A 26,180-nucleotide genomic window follows, 5' to 3' on the forward strand; every position below is an offset into this window, starting at 1 on the left:
GAGGACTCCTTCTCCCTTCCTCCTGTGGCAGTGACTGAAGCAATTAGCAGCTGGGAAGGCAGAGAGGGGAGGGCTGCTGAGGTTTGAAAAGCCCCCAAGACAGGGGCTTTCCCTTCCCCCACATGCTGTGCAGATCCTGGGTAAAGAGGTCTGGGGGTCTGTTCTCCTGCTCCCTCTCCTCCCCATCCCTATGGACTGACAGATGCATGCAGGAGGCAGGCTAGAGAGCAGAGGAGTGAGGCAGTTCTTGCTCCACTGAAGCAGACAGCATAGCCCAGGGCTGAAAAAGATCCTGGGACACAGGGGGACTGTGAGTTAACTTGAACAAGGAAGGAATCTGAAACAGAAGTTTGATAAACCTGTTTGACCAAAATCAGTTATGTCTAATACTACATCCAATTAGGTTTGGACCTGTACTCTTCAATATCTTCATCAGTGACTTGGATGTGGGTGTGAAGTGTACTCTGTCCAAGTTTTCAGACAATACTAAATTGTGAGGTGAAGTGTACACTCGAGAGGGTAGGAAATGATTGCAGGCAGACCTGGACAGGTTAGAAAAGTGGGCAGTACACAATAGGATGCAGTACAACAAGGACAAGTGCAGAGTGCTACACCTAGGGAGCAAAAATATCCAGCCCACCTACTGGTTGGGAAGTTACCCTCTCAGAAGCACTGAAGCAGAAAGGGATCTCGGAGTCATGTTCATCTTGGAGTCCACTATGAGTCATCTGTGTGACGAAATCATCAGCAAAGCTAACTGCACTTTATCAGGCATCAGCAGGTGCATTACAAATAGATCCAAGGAGGCAATACTTCCCTTCTGTGCAGCATTGGTCAGACCACAGTTTGAGTACTGTGTCCAGTTTTGGGCACTGTACTTCAAGAAGAATGTTGATAGACTCGAGAGGGTCCAGAGGTGGGCCACTCATCTGTTTAGGGGCTTACAGCTCAAACCCTATGAAGAGAGACCAAGGGACCTGGATCTCTTTAGCCTCCGCAAGAGAAGGCTGAGATGTGATCTTGTGGCTGCCTACAAATTCATTAGGGGGATGCAGCAAGGGATTGGAGATGCTCTGTTCACCAGGGCACCTCTTGTGGTAACAAGGAACAATGGTTACAAACTGACAGAGAGCAGATTTAGGCTAGAGATCAGGAAAAACTTCATGGTAAGGGTGGCCAAAATTTGGAATGGGTTTCCAAGGGAGGTGGTGCTCTCCCCTACCTTGGGAGTCTTTAAGGAAGGCTGGATAGGCATCTGGCTGGGGTCATCTGACCCCAGCACTCTTTCCTGCCTAGACAGGGGGTCAGACTCAATGATCTGTTGAGGTCCCTTCTGACCCTAGCATCTATGAATCTATGAAACTTAAACTAGTTTTGGCCATTCTGAAAGTAGTTTATGTGCACTGAACTTCTGTTCTGTTACAGGTTTAAACCAGTTTCCAATCACTTAAACTCATTTATGTATAACTTCTTTCCCTAGCCTACTTAAATTTACATAGAAGTCTGTCCTTATTTCTATTTTTGCCTGCTACCCTTGAATTTACTCAAAAGCAAGGTAAGAAAGAATACAGATATTACATTATAACAAGGGAGAGACTTTAAAAAATCCTGAACCTGAATGAATTCAATCTTTGTAGGTTAGTCTAACCTGGCTAGGTTGAATCAGTTTGTAACTGTAAAGACATCTGAGAAATGCAGGCACATGCTAGAAGCCGGGGGACATGAAAGCAGCCCTCCCTTCCCTTCCATTATGCTGAGCTGATGGGGGAGGAGATGTCCAGGCCCCAACAGAATGCTCTGATTAGGGAAGTATTCCCCCACACCTGCTTCTGACCAGCCCAGCAGGGAATTGATAACACAGTGTTTATCACCCTTAACTCAGTGTTTATCAGCCCATTAAGAAAGCAACAGAGGGACGTTAGCAGTGGGGCTGTGTGAATCTTTGGATGCTGATTTGATTTGGAGGAGATTCAGCCCAATTCAGTGATTCAAATCAATTTGGGACAGTGACTCAAATCACCAAATGGAATCATTGTCCCTCAAATCGGCTGAATCCAAAGTGAATACCAGCCACTTTGCACAGGACTACTTATCAGGCCTGCTGATTCTGCCTTTGTCCTGTCTGCCACAGCACAGACCATAGCCAGCATGTGATCTGCTAGCAATGCTGAGAGGTGTCTGTGTAAGGCAGAAGGTAAGGGAGATCCCTGCTTAGCAGGGAGTGGGGAGGGGCGGTGGGGAGCAGTGGGAAACCTGGCAGATGCCTGCAGTCTCTGCCAAGGTCCAGCCAGGGAGCAGAGGGGAAGGGCCAGCTTTGTTGTAGAGCAGAGAGCCCTGCCCAGCCCAGAGAGCATGATGGGATGCTGGGGGAATCTGGCTTAACTCAAGCCAGCAAGTGGTCTGGGACAGATACTACATAAACCAGTTTGACCCAAATCAGTTAGGTCTACATTTCTGTAGGTCTGATACTACATTCAACCAGGTTCATCTCAAACTGGTTTCAGCCATTTTCAGACTGGTTTATGTACAATGAACTTCTGTTCTGTTACAGGTTTAAACCAGTTTATGATCACCTAAACCAGTTTATGTGTAATGTCTGCCTGTAGCCCAAGGGTATGCATGTCGATCTCAAAACACCCCCATTTATGAGCATTCAGATCTCCAGCATCAAAGTCTTAAGACTTAAGTCTTAAGTCTTTTCACTGCTACCATTCTAGCTTACAGATAATGTTGTTTTTCCCCCTCAAATCATGCAGTTACTAAACCCCAATGTTTTAGTTCAAGAAAATGAAAACACACAAATGTAAACTTGGTATGGTGCTTAGTAAACAAGATTTTGTACTTATCCAACAATTAACAAGAGTATCTGTTGTTTTTCTTTTCCCTTGTAAGCCTTAATTACTAGGTATTCTGAACTTTAAATTGTAAAAAAGTAGTGCATTTCATGCCAGTAACTATGACTTCTGAAATAATAAAGCACATATACCCAATGTGCTTAAATTCCTGCTAGATATAAGTATCTAATTTTAGGCAATTAACCGATGCCCAGCTTGAATTGCTAGGATGCTAAACACTGTAACTACCAATGACTACTACTGAAGTTGTCTTGAGACCTTTGGGTTATATCAATTGTGAAAAAAAATCAATTTTATTTAAATATGGACTTAGATTCCTAATGTTCTCACTTGAGTTTGACAATTATAATGTGATGTTATAAAAACAGAAATATGCATGCAACTGCATTTTTAGCCTCTGGATGTGTCTTTTGAGAAAGACTTAAGTTGCTTTTTGTTTATTTGCAGTATAAACCTTGCAGCTGATTAGCATTAGCCCCCCTCTGCTGTTATGGAGAGAGGGGTGGCCAGAGGTGATTTAATATGATAATTCTGAGTGGTGTTTCTTAATCTGTGCTCTCTGTAGCCCTGGTGTATCCTTTACATACATTGTTGTCTCGTTCCTCCCCCATTTCTCTGTCTCTGTTAACATTGAATTAATATGGATGATATATATTATGAAAATCTTTACTTTTCAAGAGCTGGAAATAGAACCCCAAACACCTGGCTTTGAGTCCCTTCCTCTCACAACTAGAGTAGACAATGCCCATTGTTCATATATTCAGATTAGTAACTGGGCAATAGGAAGACATTACTTATCCAGTTGCCTTTGCATATCAATCCCTTCAGTGCTACTTCAGAACCCATGTAAATCCTACCGTTCAAAGAGATGGCATTTCTTTACCAAATATAATAGTCATAATGATTTTTCACAGGTAATCTGGACCCAGAATTTCTATGAAACAAACTGTGATTTCCCCTCCCCTTCTTTTCCATGTTATTATGTTAAATGGATTCCTTCCAAGGGACACCAGAGACAATGCTTTTCTGTAGCCAGTTGCTTCTACCAATACACCAAGGGATTTATCTTTGTAGGAACCTTACTGACATCAGATTTTTCTTAATTATCTCACAGTTTATCAAGTTGATTTGTAGGAACACTGATCTGCACATTCAGGGCCTTATATTGTCCTTCCATTGAATTCTGTTGTTTAACTCCTCACTCCAGAGAAGGAAGTTAGAATTATACAAACATTATATGGAGAATATCAATTTATTGTCAGGTGTCAATCTTGCACTTTGTACAAGCCTCAATTTATTTAAATAAATTCTCCAAAAGAACACCTGATGTTTTCTCAATGCCCAAAGGAAAAATCAACAAGAGGAACCTGAGCCACTTGAGTAATTGGTGATGACACATGACTGTGATCCTCTACTTCTAAAATCCAGTTTTTGAAAAAATGGTTATAATAGAAATTGGAATTCCATAAAACTTGCATGAGAACCATTTGAAAATATTGCACGTTTCAATAGACATACCTGTGCTTATTTGAAGGTTCACATTCTAGTGCATAAACATATGCTCTTACTGTTATTGCATGCTTTGGAACTAAGCATTTAAAATAAATATTTAGAAGAAAAATGAAGAAAGCAGGAGGAGACAAAGTCAACTAGGACTGGGTTTTTATTAATAAAACTCATTCCATCTGTATAGTAGTATTATAGTTCACATGACATATCTGCAATTGTATGGTACAAGGCTATTTCCTGCAGTATTTTTGCACATGGTGAGCTAAGGACAGTGCTGAGTCAGCTACTGATTCTCAGAACATTTTTAATGAACTGAATGTCCAGGACAAGTTCCAGTTGCAGTGGTTATAACTGGCTAGGAAGGAACAATATAAAATAACAAATTTGCCCAGCAGTTAGAATATTGAAACTAGTTGGTCAAATATTTGGTTAATAAATATTCATTCAGCTTATTCAGTTTTCCTGCCAAGTTTATCAGACTAGGAATCATTGCTCCTTCTCTCTCAAAATTCAGACACTGGTGTACACCTCCATATTTCTTTATAGGAAAATGTTTCTTATACGGAGTAAGAAAGTCCTTTTTTTTCACATAAAAAATAAGAGATGAGATTTCAAATAAACCTATTGATTTAGGTGGTTGAATGTCATTGAAAATCACTGGTAGTTAGGGGTGTCTGAAGCAAGCCATATTCAATTCAGATTCGGATTCAGCCCAATTCTGGGGACAGTGATTCAATTTGCTGATTTGGATCATAGTCCCGATCCGATTCAGCCTAATCCAAAAATGAAGATTCAATCCTGATTTGGAGAATCAGCGATTCAGCCAGACACAGATTTATATGTTTTTCCTACATAATTCAAAGTACCAGGCATGGCTTGTGAATGCTGAGATGGTGGGGCGGATAGAGCATCCCATAGGAGCACAGGGGGGCCTCCCATGTGCTCGGTGGTGGACTCGACTCCGATGCTTAATGTGTGGGGGACCCCCCTTGAGCCCTCCTGGCTCGGTGATCAGCTGTAGGTAGACCCCAGGTGTTGTCTTAGACCTATGAGGCACCAGTTGTCAAGCTGGGAGGCTGGGGCCGGGATTCCCTGCATGCTCCGCAGCAGACCCGGAAGTGGACCGGAAGTGCTTCTGGTCCACTTCTGGGTCTGCTCCTGTGGGATGCTCCATCTGCCCCACCATCTCAGCATTCATGAGCCACCTGGCACCTTGAGGTATGTAGAAAAAACATTAAAAAACTGAGTCTATGTCAGAATAGTTGAATCTCTCCAAATTGAATCAGAGGCTTCCGATTCAATTCAGAGAGATTAATGGATCTCCTGATTCAATTTGGATTCAGAGATTCAGCTTCTGAATCTAGCCAACTCTCCTCCGAATCGAATCAGCGACTGAAGCTTTGCACAGCCCACGTAGTTAGTTGCCTTATATAGGGTATGAATTCTACCTTAAATAGACAGGTCTATTTGAGGAGTAGGAAAGACAATGACATTCAGGGCTTCTAACATACCACCGTCTTTCCAAATACAAATAAGATCTGAACCCTACTACCAGCCTTTTGCAATTCTCTAGTCACTTAATTTTAAGGGCTAGGTACAGAAGTTACACATAAAACAATTTAAGTGATCAGAAGCCAGTTTAACCCTGTAACAGAACAGAAGTTCAGTGCACATAAACCAGTTTCAAAATGGCTAAAACTGGTTTAAGATACACCTGATTGAATGTAGTATCAGACTTAACTGATTTAGGTCAAACCAGTTTATGAAACTTCTGTCCCAGATCCCTTCCTGGTTAAGTTAAATCAGAGTCCTCCAGCATACCAGCATGCTCTGCAACCCTGAGCTGGGCTGAACTGTCTGTTTCAGCCAAGCACATTTGACCCCACCCCTCTCCTCCCTAGCTGGAGCACTATCACTGCTCTGGCTGGCTGAAAAAGGAGTGGGAAATCTGCTCTGGAGTGCTGCCAGGACTGCCTGACAAGGGGGCAGCAGCCCTTGCCAGGTATCTGCAGCCCTCCCACCCCTCTTGAGCTGATCCAGAAGTAGGAGAGGAGTTGGAGTCACACCCTGGTAGCAGGGCTTTAATTCCCCCATTGCAGGGTGGTGAGGGGCAGCATGGGCACTGACAGGCTCCATTTGTGCACCCAGGGCTGCAGTGGCTGGATGCCAGTAGCCTGCAGGCAAGAGTGGGATTTAATCCTCCCATTGCAGGCAGCAGTGGTGGGGGCACTGACACGGTGCCCTGGGCCAAGTCCCTGTGAGGAGTGGCCAGCTGACTGTTGGAAGGGGGTGGGGAAGGGGGATGTGACCTGGCTGCTGGTGGGGGGAAGACAAGGCTAGTTATGGAGCACGACTCACCACTGGCTCCTGCTGTGACAGCATGGCCTGGGCTGGGGTGGCCCCCAGGGACGGGGGTCATTGTCTGCTACCTCCCACCTCCCATGTGGCTGCCCACCCCACCTTCCTCTCCCAGTAGCAGTGGAGCAAACTTATCATGGTAGGCAGAGGTGAAGCACCTGTCACCCGCTGCCTGCTGTAGTGGTGCTGGGTGCTCAGGGCAGGCTGCTGTGGGCCAGGGGTGTGGGCAGCAGTGGGGGAAGGCAATGGACTGCAGCCCACCCTGAGGACCTGGTGCCACCACAAGCAGGTAGCAGGTGCCTTCCCCCACCCATCATGATGGCATGCTCTGCCACCACTACCACCTGGAGAGACACGGGGGCAGGAAGCCACACTGCAGCTGTAGCCCACCTGCAAACCATGGTCCCAATGTGGGGTTGAAGGGAGGAGGCAGTGGGTGCTGACACCCACCCTCTGGGGCCACCCCAGCACACGCTGTGTTGCTGCAGCAGGAGCCAGCAGTGAGTCGAGCTCTGTAACTAGCCTTTGCTCCAGTCCCCCTGCAGCCAGGTCACATGCCACCTCCCTGGCCCCTCCCTGCAATTGGCTGGCTGCTCCTCAGAGGGTCTTGGTCCAGGGTGCCATGTCAGTGACCCTACTGCTGCTACCTGCAATGGAGGAATTAACGCCCCCCTTCCCCTCAGGCAACTGGGGTCTTGCTGCCGCAGCCCTGGGTGCATGTTTTTGGGTGCACAAACAGAGTATGTTGGTGTCTGCACCACCCTCCCCCCACAATGGGGGTATTAAATCCCCATGTCCCCTCAGGCCACTGGGGTCTGGCCCCACCCCCGCTCCTGCCACTAGCTAGTGAGCAAGCAGGGGTGGTGGGGCTGGGGACCCCTGACGGGGCTGCTTCCGGGGTTGGCCCATCCAATCCTGTGAAACCTGTGGCCACAGGGGGCCCCACAGCCAAGGGGCCCCTGTGTCTGGCTGCTCCCCTCCCCCCGCCACTGATGCCATCGGTTTCACATCCAGCCGCTTGCCACCCCCACCCCAACCACTACCAATCATACTTAAGCCTCCCTGAACCTGGCCATACCCCTTCCCTCAGCTTAGTTTCCCTCCGGTGTAGGGCTTGCTATAATGCCCCCCGGCTTCTGGCCTGAGCTATTGCAGGCACATACCTGCATTTCTGGAGTCAAAAGTGAATGTGCATACACTTGCAAATTGGTTCAACCTATGCAGGTTAAATTGACCTGTAAAGATTGAATCTGTTCAGGCTCTGGCTTTCTGAATGTCTGTCCCTAGCCAAGGTGCATACTCATTCCAAAGAAGTATAATTTATCCTCATCTACCCTCAAAGCCATGGCAGTCTTCCCTAAGAGAACAAAGTAACTTTAAATAGCACTTTTACTACAATAGTTAGTGGAAATACTAAATCTGCTGAGGTAATATTATATGCAGTTAGCAAGTTTCAAGTATGACCACTGTATTTAAAGATAGAATGAGACAAAAATTTCTGTTAGCCCATATGGAATAAAAACAGGCTCTCCATAGCCAGATTAAAGAAATGGCTTTCCTTCATTTCTAATCTAAACAGAAAAGTAAGGCCTTTTTTAGCCAGAATCAGCATAGGATATAGTAAGACTGACTATATATACAGTACTTTAGGGAAATATCTTATACTGGCAAGGTGATAACACAGATGAACAAACTGTGTATTTTTCACACTGGGTTTCTATAATTTAATCAATGGTGAAATCTTTCTGTTTTTGGTACAGAACCATATCCATCTTCCACAAGTTGGTATAGCTTTGAGATTTCTGGTCTTCTCCCACCAGCTATGTGAGTGTGTGATAATCCATTTGCTGTCATGAGGAAACTAGGTCAAGTGGTTCCTCTTCCCTGAAATCCTGGCAACCTTGGAAGGACTCCATTTTCTGCCAGATCCAAATTTATCACCAAATGTATGTGTGGAGTTCATTGTGTGTGTCTCATTAACTGTGGATTTCTAAAGACAATTCAATGGAAGGTGTACTAAACTTTTTTAGGAGATAAACAAATCTAATTTTACATGAACTGTATTTTATTGTCAATGGATGTTGAAAGTCAAACTCATAGGGATACATTTCTAACAGAATAATAGAATGGACTCTAATAGAATAATATAGCTTTTAGGTATGTTAATCAATTTATTTAGCAAAGTTGACTGACTGACTGACTATATTTTTCTTCTCCCTGCTGAAAATATACCGATTACTATTGTATTGTTATTGTAGCACCGATGATGACAGATAAAATGGGATGGTCCTTGCTCCATTAAGCTTAGAACATAAAAGACAGGGAGACAGGCAACGGGAGAGAATTCAGAGAAGACAAACCAAGAGGAAACTTCTGTGCAAATCAATAAGACTGATTACAAGAAATATGGCTGGTACTTATTCTTTAAAGGATTTTTCATGAGTGGATATGAAAGGAGGCATCTACAAGAATAAAAAAGGCATCCTTTTAGACCACGGGTGGGTAGAATTGCAGATCCAGCTGGCAGCCAGACTCTATTTCCCAGCAGCTCCTGCCCACATCACTGAGGCCAGTTTCCATGGAAACCCCATTAGCAGTGGTACCACGACAGCACGAGGCTGGGGTTTCCATGGAAAGTAGCCACAGCAGCACTGGCAGGGCACAAAGCTGGGCAGGGGCTATTCTAGGCCTGGGGCTGGGATCTTGCAGTGGTGACAGTATGGTCCGGAGCTGGGGCAGAGCCATGATCCAGTGCCTGCATGCCCCTACTTAGAGACTGATTTGGCCCATGGGCTGGACCCCTGTTTTAGACCGTATTGATCTCCCAAATTTCTGAGTGTATCAAATCAGTACATTTCACAATCTGCATATTTGTTTCAATTATAGATCTTTTAGCACTAAGAGACAAGGTAAAAGGAATTATTAGAATTCTTCTGTGGTATTTTGGGAATCTTTTTACGTGCAACTTGCTTATTAGCTATTATAGGCTTTGGACGTGTATCTTTCTCAAATTAGAAAAGGAATGAATAATGGAAATGTAATGAGTTGCCTGGATTTTGGTCATAATTAATCCAATAATATTTAGCTACTGAGTAGTATTTTCAGTGAAAGTTTCACGTGTATTAAAAAGAGTGTAAGCATCATCATCCTCATTTTACAAATATGGGAGCTGAAGTACTGAAAGATGATGTGACTTGTACAACTACATCCAGCAAGTCGGTGGCCAAGGTAGGTCAAGGACCCAAATATTTAGCATACTAGTTCAACTGTTGCTAGCAACTAGACCACACTGAGCATATCTACATGTGCCTAATCTTAATGCACCTTTCCTTAAGGCAATTTAGTTGTGCATTTACACATGGACATGCTAGTGCACATTAAGGTTCATTAAATTTAGGCACAAATAGTTCTCGCATTAGCACACATACAGATGTGCTAATGTGCAATAATGCAGTGTCTATCCACTGATGCAGACCGCATTAACATGTATTAGCACATCTACATGTTTGCTAGTGTGACTTAGCTATTCACGCTTACATTTGGTACCTGCTTTATGTAGACACATGCCATTAATGTGCCTTAAATTGGGTTACAGTGCATTAAATGCACATGTGCAAACACACAGACTGTCTCTTTAAACTATGCCCAAAATTGAATCACTTCCCTTGATTTAAATACCATCCCAAGTAAAATGGTAATAAGCGCCATCCATTCGCTTATTTGGTTTTACTCTTTTGAATGAAGAAAATGAATTGGAAAATTGAAATAAATAGAAGGCAGCAGTATACATATATAAATAAAACAATAGAAAAAATAACTGGGATAGAATATAGATAGAAAGAAAATTTAAAGAAATAGAAAAATAAATAGGAAAAAATAAATAAAAACATATCGTTACCTAATTTGTTCCATAGCACAAACATTAAAATAATCAGTATTGCTATTTCAAAGCTTAGATTAAAATACTGTTCAATTTCTATGTATAACTTATTTAATGAATTATTGACTCAGAGCAGAATACTAGTATACAGGTGCAGAGGTAGAGGTCCATTAAGGTAGAGGTCAGTTGCTTTCATTGATATGATAAATTTGCCTTCATCTAGCCTAAGCTATATTGTCTGGTACAGTGAACTCACAATGGAGTGAATGGTTGGTTTGTACTGCCAGGGCATTCCTGGAAATTAATGGGTTTGTCTCTCCGCCAATGAATACCCTTAGGGCCAGAATCTTAGGACATCAGCCTACTGATGTGGAACTTTCCCACTGTGAGATTAACTTCATTACATGTAGCAGATATAGAATGTTAGGATCAGAAAGGATGGGCTGATTTGCCTTGTTTTTGCTGACAGACATTGATTTGCTATGATATGATCTCTTTATACATACAGAAAAATGCAATCAAAACCAGCACTTTAAAAGATAAAGGTGAGCTGAGAAAGGAGTAGAAAGAATGAAAGTGGATAAGTATGAAGATTACAGCACATCTAATACCAATCATGGCCAATGTCATGTCTTATAATTTTTTAAGGCAAAAACACAAACTTATCTTAGGCTCAGATTGACTTAGGTGCTTATAGTGTTAGGTGCCCTGGTCCAAGGGTGCTATACTCAAAATTTTTTCTCTTAAGTGTCTAAGGAATTAGACATCTACAATTCTCCAGTTTCCTAAAGCTCTGCTTCTGAATAGGTTCAGAAGTGCCCTCATCTTGTCTAATATGAGAAAGCTGGCACCTAATGAGTAGGTCCAAAAAGGACTGTGGGGATGTGTGACAATGGAGCTGCTTCGGAGGGAGTGGGGTAGTTGCTGCTGGGAGGTGCATCAGCTGTTACAATATAATTACTAAGTCTCTGTGGTCCTGAATGAATTAAGGTTAAACTTGCAAAGGTTTTGTAATGATTTCTCCTTTAAACTGGGTTTCCAGAGGGGCCTGATTTGGAACATGTGCTCTGAATGTTCAATATCCATCAACAAGAATCAATTCTTCATAAAACACAACCCATTTCATTTACAGAAGTGGTGAGAGATGGTGCTTTTTACACAGTAGCTTGTGTGGTTAGAGAACTTACCCAGGAAATGAAAGACTTGGGTTTAATGTTCACCTTGGCGGGTTCCAAACCCTCTGCCACAAGAATGCTTTAACTGACTAGCTACAGGATAGGCTAAATATTGGACAGTCTTCAACCATCCTGCTGAAAATGGGCCACTTTGTAAATCAAAATTCAAGATTCATTGAGCCATAGAACACGTCTGTCACAGGGTACTAAGGTGAGCCTACTCCTTTAAGGGCAGAAGTAGCCTGGCTAGAGAGCCCTGTGAGTGACACAAAGCTCCAGGCTGCAGGCTAATGTGGAAATCAGCTGGCATTGGTGCATGGTCAGCTGACAGGAAGGAGGCCGGGCCCTGGACACATATAAGCCCCAGGCTAGGGCTGGCAGGAGTAAGTTCTCTGTCACCCACCAAGCTTCCTGTGTGAAGGAGCTACCTGGGGATGTTGATTGCCTGATCTGCTGCCTGCAAAATTAATAGGGCTCCAGGAGCTCATAATGGTACCTGGGACAGGCTGGGAGTCACACAATATTTAGGACGAAGTTTATCTCCTTAAAGAGAGCCCAGCGCCCGGGGGGTACAGTGACAGGGGTCAGGGGCCCAGTGACAACAGGAGACTGAGTTAGGCCAAGACCTCATCTGAGAGACAATATTTATATACCACCTGTGAGCCATGGGGTCCAAGGGGAGGCACACTCAGGCCTAGGTTCAGTGAGGATCTAGTCAGGGAACTTCTGGAGGGACTGGACGTATTTAAATCAGCCGGTCCTGATGATCTCCACCCCAGAGTGCTGAGGGAATTAGCACAGGTCATTGAGGGACCCCTGGCACGGCTTTATGAGCACTCATGGTGCTCTGGTGTGGTGCCAAAGGACTGGAAAAAGGCCAATGTGGTTCCCATTTTCAAAAAAGGGAGGAAGGAGGACCCCAGAAACTATGGGCCAGTTAGTCTTACCTCGATCCTGGGTAAGCTTTTTGAGAGAATTATCCTGGTGCTCTATGTTTCCAGAAGAACTTACTCTATGTTACACAATGTTAGCTACACACCCTTGCAAGAGCAGTAGCAAGCACAGTTCTTTACTAGTTCTTTACTGGAAGTAGTTCTCTATACAAGTTCTTGTAAATAAAGTGTTGTTTCCTCATCGAGATACTACCAGCACTTCATTTGGGCATGATAACTATGGCAGTGAGAGGGTAACACAGAACACAGGCAGGCACAAGTGGCAGCCGTCTTGGCAGCTGTATGGCATGCACAGTGTCTCCAGGCTTGATTCTTTTCCAGCAAAGAAAACAGCTTTCCTGCTTAAAAAATGCATCTGAATTGGGAGGGGGGGTGGTAATTTTGAGGAAAAGTGTATATGTGAGAAAATAGGGTAGATATTGTCCTAACCTAGACCTCTGAGCCAGGTCTAAATTAGCTAGCTTGGGCACTTCTAGCAATTTAGCCACAGTAGCCTGGAACTTAGTGTAGGCTGCAGAATTGCCTGAGAAACAGGGTTAGTATTTGAGCAGTTAGTTTGTGGTGTTTTCCATGCTATCACAGCTGCATTCTGAGTAGTACCAAAGCTACCACAGTCATATGAGCTACAGTTACTAGTGTCATTGCAGCATAGGTTACTGTAAGCCATGTCTATTCTGCTTTCTTTCTGAGCCTATGGCTACTGTTGAGAAACAATCCTTGCTTACTCTGCATGTGGTGAAGCATAGCCAGCAGGCAACATGCATAGTTTAGAGATGTTCTGAATGCATGCCCCATTAATAGTGCCAGAGTCCATGCTCTGGACTGCCCCATGGACAGTGGTTGCTCATTGCTAGCTCTGGGCACACAGAGAGTAGGAGTGGGTAGTAGGCCTTATTTCATTGATGGTCGTCCTAGACTCAGGTAAGAAGCAATATAAACATGGCCTAAGTTACTCTTGAGACTTTTCCAGTCCTTCAAAACAGCCCAGGGAAGGGAGAATGTAAAGACTGGAAATATCTTTCCTTCCCCCTCTGTCACCCCTCAACACATACAGGGTTGGTAGTTCTGTATGGTAGTATATGGACTCACATCACAGAATTTGACAATGGGTACCCATCAGCATTTCTCCTTTCTTTTAAACAGTACATTATAGACTAAAACTGATATTGCTTCAGTGATTTGTGTTAGAATCAGAGCAGCTGTACTGAACTGCTAATACAGGGTTTTTTCTTGAGCAAGACTGTCACTGAATACATGAATGCCTCTGGCAAATGAGAAAAGTGGAGCCAAATGCCTTTTGCGTCCTTCTCATCTTTCTCTCCACTCAAAAATGGGTTTTACTTGACTTAACCTGTACATGTCTAATTTTCTCTAAATTCTAAATTTCACGGAAGAATGTAACTCTTTATTAGGAGATGAACAATAATGATAGGGTGAAATATGTTAGTGGAATACTTTTGCCTTTCACAATGACACAGACACAGTGTTGGTCTTTCTGCATTGACAAATGGAATGCACCAGCTGGCAGTGCTACTAGGAGCTGAAAAATACACATAAAGTAGTAAGGTGAGGCTGGCCTCAACAGACAGCCAGCAAGTATTTCTGTGCAAATAAATTAAACAATACCATAATAGACCACTGTGAAGGTCAAGGATTCCTGTTCTTCATCGACTTGCAGGTGCACAAATATTTTTCTAAATAGTGCCAGCGGATAACCTGGTATTGACAAGGATATCCTCTCAGATACACACCAGACAAATATTCCTAACCATTCTGACTGTATAGCAGATCTCCTTGTAGATAATTTGCAAATCTATTTTCTTTAATTATATGGGAGTGAAAAACTGTTAAGCTTCTACATTTTCTGAAAATGTTGGCATTCTTTGGGAAACTACTCTAACATTATCCTTCTGTCAAAAGATTCTTATCTTTTTGTGGGACATATATGGCCAAGCATCTCATGAAGTATGATGAAAAGAAATATTTAGCATGATTTTGCCCTATCTACTGTAATAATTCATAATGCTGTCTGCAAAGTGATAGCATCATATTTAGAACAAACGAAATCCCTCTCAGGCATCTTTCTGCTCTGGATGAGCTGGAGACTAAAATGGCTATACTCTGCATAATTTAGGGAAGCCAGAACAATATTTTTATTTATGATGGCTGGTACAATCTATGAGCCTCAGATTCCCAGAGAACAATGTGGATGAGTTGAGTTCTCACTGGGTGTGTCTCCACTTGCATTAATGCACTGTTACTACTGGGCATTAAGTTTAGTACCTGTAATAACAGGTAGTAACTAAATACACAGTAGCTGACTCTATTGTGCAGTAGAGTCAGTGCGTGGTCTTCTGGTAATGCTTAATGCACATTAGACTAATGCTTTTGCCATGACATACTAATGTGCGGTAGAAGTAGTCTACTGCACATCTAGTGTCCTGTGTAGATGTGCCAAGTGAAGACATATTTGGGTTTAATATGGTAGGGTTAGCAAACTTTTTGTGTTGTTTTTTTTGTCCTTGAAGAACTCTTTTCACTGAAAAGAATCTAACAATACAAGGATGAATCAAAACAATTGTAGATGAGGTATTGTGTTATCATGAAAATCAGTTGGAAATCAGACATTAAAGATATTCCGGGTCTTCTTAGATTTGAGTAAATATGGTACGTGCTTTTCCTGAATAGCAGAGCTGTCCAACTTGTAAGCACTAGAGACTACATGTCCCCTGGGCTACACCTTTGTCATCCATGGGCCTTCTGGGCTGCACACCATGCCCCACTCCTCCCCATGCAGGGTTGACTAGCCCTGGCCTCCACCTTAGCTAGTCAATCACAGGCTCTCCTGCTGCACTGCATTGGTGTCTCAGGCTGTGGATTCCCCCTGCCATAAGCTCCCCTGACACCCTGGGCTGTGCTGCCTCTCTCCTGGCCTGGGGACAGGAGGTGGAAGCCAGAGGATGGAGGGAGAGCCCTGAGTCCCCAGCTGCCGTTGCAGCCAGAGTGATGTAGGGAGTAGCAGCTTGGTGGGATCCCAGGAGCTACAAACTGCCTCTCCAGGGCTGCATGCAGATCACAAATCAGCAGTTGAACAGCCTAGCTAAAGAGGATGAACCAACATGACATAGCTGTTTGAAATATTTATGCACATTTCATTTATGAAACTCTTGTTTCTTCTGATGGTGAGATCCAGCTTTAACTGTCATAGCCATTTGGGGTTATTGCTGTATTCAGATCTTAAAAACAGTTGTATTGTTTAATTACAACTGTAATATATTGCAGGCCTGGAACAAATAAGCAAACCTCTTTTTTCTTAAATGCTTTTCAGAGAAAACCTAGTTTTGTACATAGCTATTAATCTTTTAGTAAAACCCCCCCAGAATATCACAGCAATTACTCAGATTCTATAACTGCCCCCTTTCAAATAACTCCACAGATAAAAGGTAATGGTCATCTGCAGAACAGGTTGTGTATGTACAGTAAAAGCTCCGTTAACCAGCACCTTACAAGCTGGCCTGTCCTATTAACTGGCATGCCAACTCGTAAGGTAAAGTGGCACTTCTGGTTTCTCCAAGCCCCCACAGCCCAGGGCACAGCAGGCTGCGTGGGGCCTGCCTCCCTGCCCCTCAGGGCCCATGGAGCCTGCAGGAGGGTTGGTGATGTGGTGGGAGGGTCGGCGATCCTGTGGGAGGTGCAGCAACACCCCAGATGCAGCAGGAGAACCGGTGGCCCGAACAGGCAAAGACACCTGTTTGGGTCTCTCAGTTAACCGGCATATTTTGTTATCTGGCACCCCCTGTTCCCCATGGGAGCCGAATAACAAAGCTTTTACTGTAATATCTACCAATCAGAATATTCAATTAATTTGAATTGTTGAAATATAATAAATATATTTTACTTTCTTTGTAGATCTATAACAGTCATGGACATATCATTCTATAGATCAAGGGTTACAGCACCGGCTGGCCCATCAGCAACAATTCTGAGCAATGTGCTGTAGGCAACATGGCTCTTGCTGTCAACTTCAGTTGAAAACTTTTAATTTCCTGTGTCTATGAGCAATATTGTAGAGCCTCACAGTTAGTCTGCTCCCTGGATGAGATATTAGCGTAGACAATGCATTAGCTAATATTGAGAAAATTATTCCAAATGTATCAAAATTTCATAGATTTCATAGATTGTTAAGGTCAGAAGGGACCTTAGTAGATCATTGAGTCCGACCCCCTGCGGTCTTACCAATGCTTAATAAAACTTAAGCTAAATATAGTAAGTGTAAGACCTTTTTCATTCTGCCACTGCTGCTACTATTAATTTAATCAGTATTTAGGAAAAAAATGTACTTGTTAGGCCTCCCCCAGACAGGCATGATTTATGTGCTACCTACCTTGTAAATCCAGAGTTACCATTGCTGTGTCATCCTCTAAGCCTTCAATCACCTCACATTTATATTTCCCATAATCCTCCAGTGTTAGAGCTGTGATTACAAGAGAAGCATCATTTGAACTGCCTTCTTTCAGAAACACTCTGTCCTGGTAGTTTCCATAACTCTTCCTGTGGTGTCCCATGGCAACAAAGACGTCCACTTCTTTGAGGTAATCTGAGGTGAGTTTGGTCCACTTGACCCGGATTCTGTGGGTTCCTGAGCCAGCTGTTATACTTTCACGGTAAAATTTACATGGCAGTGTAACGTTGCCACCTCTGTGTGAGAAGACTTTACTTTGTTCTGCTACCACAGATAGAAGGGGGCCATCATCTTCTAGGATGTGAGAAAAAAAAATTAGTCTGCACTTCATCATTTTAAAAATGAGATACATGACATATGCTGTAGTAAACATTAACCACATGATACAGTAGATCTGCATGCTGTGTCCACTCACAGCCAAGTTGTACTAATCAGAACAGTGGATATTGTACCAGCTCTGTTCTAATGTTGGATAAGGAACACATGGGTATTCAGTTATTAATGAAACCCTGTGCCTTGAACTGATACAGTATTTTAAATGTAGTCCTTACTTCCCTGGGGACTAAGCAGTTACTAATACACAGTTAATAATACACTGATTTCATTGGCCCCTGCTTATGAAAGGGCAGTTTGTGACCCATCATTGGAAAGGAGAAAGCAGCTGCAAGGTACTTCCTTCACAGGTAACAACTGAAAAGGTAGTTGCTACTTGCACAGGAAGGACTGATGTTGTGTAACGCAGTGATCTCCAACCATTTTAAGTAGATCACCTTTGTCATTTAAAAGCAACCCAAAATCTACTGCGTGCCACTGCCACCACCCCCTCCCCCTGTCCAGCAGGTATGTCTGTGGGGAGGGAATGGGGGGGCGGGGGCAGATTGAGGCAGAGGAAGAAAAAATTATTTGGGGGCATGCCTCCCCAGAAGGTAAGTCCCGCCTGGCTGGGGCCGCATTCAATTTACCCCTGCTCCTGCAGCACTGTCCCTCACTGTGGGACCCTCAATCTAGCCCCTGGCCCTTCCCTCTCCCGTGGACTGACCTGCTGGGCTGGAGCGTGCATGCATTCACACAGCCACTCAGCCTCTCACCCCAGCCTCAGGTCGACTCCAAGAGGCTCCGAGATCTACCACAAAAGGTGGATCGAGATCCACTGGTTGGTGACCACTTTCACTGCCACAATGTGGGCACATCTACACAGGCATTTACTGCAGAGTTGCCTGATTAGCTGTACCAGTACAGGGCTATTAACCTGGAGTAAACTAATTAACTCCACTGGAGGATAGTACTTGTAAATAAAAGTACTGCTCTGCTGTGGAGTTTTTTATTTAACAGTGCTGCATAGGGACATGCTGGCAGGGTTGGCTGGGGCACAAAGGTGCTTCAGTGTGAGAGCTGTCTGACGACTTGCTCTGCACTGAAGCACCCTTGTGCCCCAGCAAGCCCCTGAGTGTAGCACACTGAGTGGAGGGAGCAGCCCCAGGCTGGCAAACTGACTGACAGACTCCCTTGCCAGCCAAGATTGCTCCAACCCAGCTCAACATGCTGTGGTCCTGGGTGCATGTGTAAACATGGCTCCTGGGAACAATAAACTTTGGTGTGATATGCACTGGAGTTTATTGCATTACATTAATATGCACGTGTAGTTGTGCCCTGTAACAATCAGCAAAGTTAAGCTAGCACAACAGGGGAAGTAACTTGGGTCAGGTAAAGCACTGATTGGTAACTTTTATGAAGTGGGGGGCATTTTAGTGGAGCTTAGCTCTAAGTGCAGACTGCTTCTAACCCAGTTCATGCCACCAGAGCTGGAAATGCAGTCACTGCCCACCCTGCAATGCTGCTCCCATTTCCTTGCCTTAAGGGTGAAAGTCCCCACTGCAGAAATTCCAACAAAGTCCCTCACTGATAAAATGCCACAGAACCCTCCCAGCCCCACAAACCAGATAAAATGTTTCAGTGAGCTAGATCTGCCCCGCAAGGCTATAGGTTGCTGACCCCTGAGGTAGAAGGCTCTGATTACTGATAGCTGTCCTCTAGAGCCAGAGGGAAAGATGAGTGTATTTAGCAAGAAAGAGGATAGTGAATTATTTTCTTTGATGGTCAGCATGGAGCTGATCTCCTATGATCCCCAAAAGATTGAGCTTCTTTATGTTGCACAAATCAAAGGCCCCTATACCAGTGTAATCTGGTAACCAGTGCAATATACATTTTTCCCAATGCACTCAGTGTTGCTCTATTATTAATTCTGAAGTGAAACCAGAGCCTTCTGCTATTCACTCTTCCACTTTCTCCTCTTTCCTCCACCCTCCCCGCAAAATTCAGCAACAGAAGAAAGAATGGGAGGAGCTGTGGCAATGCTCAGCCCTTGCTTTCATGCAGCTCTCCAGGCTCCATGCTGTGGCCACTCATACTTTTTTCCCTTTCCCCGGCTGCTGAATTGGGGAGGGGGTGCAAAATGGTAAGGGGAAGAGCAAACAACAGTGAGGTTTGGACCTATTGAAAGCAGGAACTCAGGGCAGACCCTGCAACAACTAGCCAGGGAACACATGGAGTTCACCACATATGCAGAACTCTAAGAGCTCGCTGGCAACCATGATCACAAAAATGGGTTTCAGCCACACTCCCTTTGGCTGTGTGTCACATGCACAATGAGCTTTCTTCACTGTGCATGGGCCATGCAGCTGCTCCTCCTTCCCCACGTTCCTGGATTTGCCCATACCAACAGGGTACAATGCATTTATTCATTTGAAGTTTATTTTGGCCCAAATTTAAGTACTAAAATGCCAATATTTTATAATAATATGGTAGAAGCCAGAATGTGAAAGTGTGTCCAAATTTCTGCTCATGTTTTGACTTAGTCATTGATTTTGGGTTACATTCAAAGAACATAAGTCCACCAAAATGTATCTGAATTTTTTTTACCACTTCCCATAACTATCTGAATTTTTTCACTTGCCTTCCTCAAGCATCTTCCTCGTTGTAACACATGAAGACCTCTTCACCCTTGGGACTTTGGTCTATTGTCTCAGATGAACAAACACCTGAGTCAGCAACTCCTTCATCCTCAATGTTTCTACCCTAGATCCCTTGATTCAAGTTCCCTTTTTTTCTCTATCAAGGCATTGTGGTTGATATTGTACCAAACCATGAAATCTACTGTAAGTTGAACCAGTTGCTCTTTTCGGTTATTTTGTCTCTGGGGCTTCTTTGATCCCAATGTACATCTTAATATACCTTGGGAAAATCCCAGGTTTTGGCAGTGAGAGTTGGCGCAGTCACCAAGCAGTTAAAATAACTTCCTTCATCACTCCCTCCTACTGTCATGCATCGCTTGCAAAAACTGAGATAGCAATGGCAGCTCTGGTGGAGATGGTTGCACATATTGCCTTCTTTTGCCATTAGAAACCTGGACTAATACTAAGCAATCACAAGGATCCACTTACTACAAGAAAATTACTAACTTCATTATACATATAGATCAAGAAAACAGACCACGTGGTCTGTATCTGAACTAAACTGCATAGAAATGTGCATCTCAAATACAGCACAAAATCTTGCTCTCATTAGCTCCTTACATAAGCTCTCTCTCTCTCTCTCACTCGCTCTTTCATACGCACGTGCATATACAAACATATACCAGCACATGTGCATATAGAAAGTATCTACACATTCGTTAATGAGCTTTAGGTAATGTGCATTAAATCTAGTACCCCCATTGCTAGGTACTAGAAAAACGTATATTAGTCTATTTTAAAGCACATTAGCTAAAGAGCATGGTTGTTGGGGATACTATAATGCACATTACATTAGGCTAATTCCCACTGAAGTACATGTGTAGATGTACTGAGTCTATAGAACCTTATCCAAAGCCTATTGAAGCCAGACTTCTGTTGACTTTAGCTCTGGTTTTGGCCTTTAGAAACAAAAACCTAGAAATGCAGGTAAAAATATGGTCTGTAAAAGGATTTTGAGAAGGGAAGAGGAAAAGAGTAGGCTGGGACCCTGTAAAGCAGGCTCAAATAAGCTTCCAAATGAGCACATCTCGTATTGTTCCACGTATCAGCCATCTACAGCTTGTTTTGTGCCTGCCATTGCTTTGACTGCAGTAGCTGATTAGGCACTCAGTGGCTTGTACATTTCTGTATACAGCCCCAGGCTTTTGAATGTTGGAAAACTTGCTGGATAAATGATGCATGCATTCCCCAATAATAGGAAACATAAGCTTGACTTTTCTATACATTTCACATTGGGTACATGACACAGCAAGATTTAAACTCCTCAGGAAATGCTGCATTTATAATCAAAGCATTACTTCCCATTTGGAAGTTGTAATCACAAAGGCAATCTCATGCAGAAAATGTGTACGTATTTAAAGATAAAAGAAAAAGTACCCCACATAATTTAGTTTTTAGCCAGGAAGGAAAGTACAAAGAAAATTACTTCTGTATATGTGGAAGCATTGTACCCAGGGCTTGCAATCTGTTGTAACACAAGTCTGGCTATGGCAGGAACCAATCTCAGATGGGGAAAAGCTCAAGCCCTCCAGTGCATTTCATCTTTGCCTGAGGGAAAAATTCCTCTGATTGGCTGTCATACTTACTTCCAGGTCTCCTGGGGAAAAGCAGCAAGACACTATAGGGAGCAGACTCAGCTGTTCCTGTCTCCTCTAAGGAGAGAGGGGTTTGGGGAAATGAGAAGAACCCTATTTTCATAGGTGGGGAGGAGGAAGGAAAGAGAAAAACAGCTCAAGACAGCTGAAGTCCTTTTCCATCTGAATGAAAAATGAATGAATCTACTGCTCCCCATTCTCTTGTGTATCCTAGTAACACCAAGCCTATAAGGGTGAAATACGATACCCATTTTATCTGGGCCTGGGAGCAAGGGGACACTGCTGCATGTGCTCTCCACTGCCAAACTTGGGAGAAGAAAGGGAAGAGCTATGGAACTGAAGTAAAGACAAAGCTAGAGCCAAATTCAACTTACTCAATAAATTTGGGAGCATTTGGTAAAATTAATTGTGTTTCTGGGCCAGGAGAGTGAACTGAAAAATCAAAGTCAGACCAAAAGAAAAATCTATTCTTTTAATAAAATCTTTGTGGTTGTCCTTGGGGTCTGACTCACAATGTTTGAACTCTTTGGGTTGCCAGTACTTTGCAAAATATTAATGCATGTGTATAACAGGCTCCCTCTGTGCCTGGACAATAAAAGATGTAAACTGGGCATAACTGTAACCTACGCTGCATGCAGATGTTAATTTTTGCTGGGAGAAATTCTTTTTAGTAGAAAAGTAGCTCAGGAAGTAGACTGCACAAGCATCCCTCCAGCCCCATGGCTGGAGAGGTTCACAGACAAGCTCTCTAGCCAGGGGGCACTAGAAGAGTGCTCCCTGCAACACCCCCCCCCCCCCCTTAGGGGAGCCTATTAGTTGTGGAGTTTGCCCTCTCCCCTGCCTGGAAAGGGGGCAGGCTCTCAAGTGGTTGAAAAGCAGCAGGTAACACAAATAGCTCTAGGAGAGTTCCAGCCCTAGAGAATGCCCGCTTGCCCCCCACCATCCCACCAATAAGCTGACTGGTAGGAGAAGGGTATTGTTCTGTAGTGGGAACCCCCCCTGCTTTCCCACATAGGAAAATAGCTCTATTCCTTGCACTTGCTCTATTCCTGGGCTGACCTGGAGGAGTGCAAGGGCATTTTGCCATTGTGGCAAGGCTACTGAGCCTTGTTACTATGGCATTGCAGCCTGCCTCACTTTGCTTTGCTCGGGGTCAGCTGGGCAGCAAGGGGAAACTGATGGGACTGGGAGCTGGGCTTGGGGAAAGCATCCATGTACCAGACTCCTGGCCCCTCTAGCTTTTTGATCACTGCCCCCACTGCTCAGCTGAGCAGCAGGGGGAGAGAAAGGCAGGAGGTGGCATTCCCTGCCCTCAGTTCCTGGTGCCTGGGGAACTAAGTGGAGGGAGTAGCATGGCAAAGCCCCTGCTTCCTTCACACACTGTGGGAGGGAAGGGAGGAGCAGCTGCCTCCTTGTGCCTTCTCCAACTTGGGGAAGGCAATGAAGCACTTTCCTCTGGTTCCAATTTGTCTTTTTCCCAGGAGGAGTTAAGCGTCTTTTCCCCAGGAGGGGTAAAGTGTGTAGACGTTCAATCTCTTGGAAGAAACTTTCCCAGAAATGATTTGCATGGTTCTTCCTGCATTACTGTTCTCCTGAAGTGGCTCGAACATCTGCACACTTTTTTTAGCCAGGAGAATGCCAGTTCTCCTGGTAGAAACGTTACATGGCTCGAGGCTATAGCACAGTGGTTGCCATCTGGGATGGCATGAGTCCCTTCCACGGGCACAGATTTGGAGGGGTGTCCTAAATCTAAAAAGGTTGAGAATCATTGCTATAGCAGCTTTTGCTGTTGGCTCTGGAGGTTCCTTAGTCAAACGTCAGCCAAGATGGTGGTTTTATTCTTTTTTTTTTCCTTTCTGCCTACTCCAGATCATTTATTGCATAATTCATGTTCTGAAATAACATCACCTCACTGAACTGGCAATCATGCCTTCCTGTACCATCAAAGCCCATTGCACTCCAGGGGAGTCAAACTCCAAGGTAGACAATATTTCTATCTCTAGGCCGTGTAGGTAGTTTCAGTTTGGAACTTCGCCAGTAGGAGCTGGCACATGGTGGTCTGAGTCACAATATCTCATGGATTCTCTGGACATGTGTGTCCCAGTCACCAGTGCCTACTTTTCAAGCTATATTAAAGATTTCTAGCCTACTTGGGTCTCCAGAGCCAGCCCACTTAGCAGCACCTCTGCCTATAACATTGGCCACTGGGAACTAGTTTACTGCAACAAAAGTCAGTCTAAATGTGCAGTATATCTTGCTGTGTTAATACAAAGAATACAAATCTGATCTGAGACAATGAACTGTTTACAGATGAGCAAATATCAGTTACAAAGGCATGTCAGAAATCCTCCTTGATCATTTCTCCCTGTTAATTCTTTGATAAGCTATCTTTCACTTTGCTGAGTAAAATTATCTATGAATCCATATGGTGGGATTATCTGAATGATGAATTAGGGAGTGTGTGAGTATATTCAGTCTGGATGTCATATTAAAGAGAAAAAAGCAGCTTGGGCATCTAAAGAAATTTTAGACTGGTTATGTTGCACTGTACTGCAGAGCATATCAGCATCCCTAAAGCCAAATTTTTACAGCCTCAGCTGACATCTTACTAAGTGGGTGTTTGAACTGTGACTGTATAGCTTCTTTTGGAGATAAGACAGGCCGTATGCATGGTCACATAACAGCCTTATGCAATGGGGTAACCCCTTGCTCTAGATAACCTTTAGATACTCCTTGTGACTCACAAAGACATCTGACAATAAAGTTAGCTTAAACATCCTGACTAGTACTCCCAATCTCAACATGATCAGAACTGGGTTGGAAGGCTGGGGTGGAAGAAGCTTGCCAGACAAGGTTTCCAATGGAGTCATTCCAGGAACTAGCCATTCCAAAGGAAAGCAGAGTTTTGTCCCACAAGGTAAACACCAGTTTAGCTGTTATGAGCCAGACCTACTTAAAGTTCTATACAAAGGATAATAGATATAGGGGTCGATTTTTATTTTACAAAAGCCTAATTAGAAACTGTCACAGCACTGGCATCCTAGACTTCACAGAACTGACTGTAAATGAACTCCCATAAGATGAATATTAAAAAAAAGCCTGTCTATCAAAGGATAGACTACAATTTTATTAAAGAAACAATTTCTTTTAATAGGGTTATGTGTTTTACATTTTCTTAAGGGAAAAAAGAATTACTCGAACAGCTTGCTTTGCCAAGTTTTCTGCCTCTGGAGTGACACTAAACAGGTTTGAACAGTCTTGCTTCTGATGCTTCCCTAGATATAACTTCAATTTCTATGTTCTTTCCTAGAATCAGGAACTCCTTCAAGGCTTAATTATATTCTTTCCTATAAATAAATTACAATGGGCCTGAGGATATCATGTTGTATTATTCTCTCTGTTAACAGTGGACTATGACTTGTCAGAGGAAGCAGAAGATGTGACCAAAAGGACTGATGGGGAAGAGAAAGGCAAAAGTATAAATAACTTGCAGACAGCTTGGTATATCTGGGTAGATACAGCTATGAGAAAAAATACACTATCAGGTCATTGGATGTCCACATTGCCTAGCCTCTTGCTATTTCATCTGGCACAAAGTAAAGCTGCTGCGAAGGTTGATCTGAACAAGTTAATGTTGACTTAGGAATTACTTAAAGACCTGCTGGAATCTTGCTGCATAAAGCAGCTTCTCCTTCACTCTCCCTAGCCAAATCAAGTATATTTCAAATTGAATATTGTTTAAGTAAAAGTGAACATTGACAGCTATATATATGAGTGTTGGAAGAAAGAAGCTTTTAGCCACCTTTCTGCATCACACTTCATTGTGTCCCTTGTGTCTGACTGTTTTGCAATTAGCACTCTTGTTTTGTTTGCTTTCATTCTGTGTATGCTTGTAATGACTTTAGCAGTATTTCTGTTTATGGTCAAATAACAGATTGATTCATTAACACACTGTTAGGTTTCTCAGCTTAACTGCACCTTCTGATTTTTGTTATCTTTAGTTCTCAGAGGCACATTCACAGCTCTTAGTGGTTTCCATTGGCTTGTGCGCCTATTATGAATAATAGCATATCAACTTCAGATGATGATTGGGACAGGGGGAAGGAAGCAAAAATCTATCTAGTAAGCATACATATCTCATGCTGCTAACTGTGGCCCTTGTCAAAAGGTTTTGTCAGATTTTATACATGAAAATGATTCAGAATATAATTCTCGTTACGCCACCCAACGCAGTTAGTCCCTAGGGGCCAGATTTCAAGGGAAGAACTTACAGACCAACAGCAGAAATGTGGATACTAGACAAAAATGGCAATTATAAGAATTTCTTCCTTATCTATAATGAGAATGTTTTTACAGCATTGCCATGTTCTAAGTAGGTGATC

The 26,180-nt window shown here is 43.5% G+C and overlaps 1 protein-coding gene across 1 annotated transcript in view; it reads right to left on the minus strand.

Annotated features, from left to right (window-relative positions):
• HAPLN1 (hyaluronan and proteoglycan link protein 1) overlaps positions 1-26,180 on the minus strand; it is a 122,277-nt gene that overhangs the window by 28,204 nt on the left and 67,893 nt on the right. The window contains exon 3 of the mRNA XM_019532326.1: positions 17,115-17,486. Within this exon, the coding sequence (XP_019387871.1) occupies positions 17,115-17,486 (372 nt within the window). The remainder of the gene's footprint in view (positions 1-17,114; positions 17,487-26,180) is intronic.

Source organism: Crocodylus porosus, unplaced genomic scaffold (assembly GCF_001723895.1).
Source record: "Crocodylus porosus isolate Cpor-Errol unplaced genomic scaffold, CroPor_comp1, whole genome shotgun sequence".
In the NCBI taxonomy this organism is placed as follows: domain Eukaryota; kingdom Metazoa; phylum Chordata; order Crocodylia; family Crocodylidae; genus Crocodylus; species Crocodylus porosus.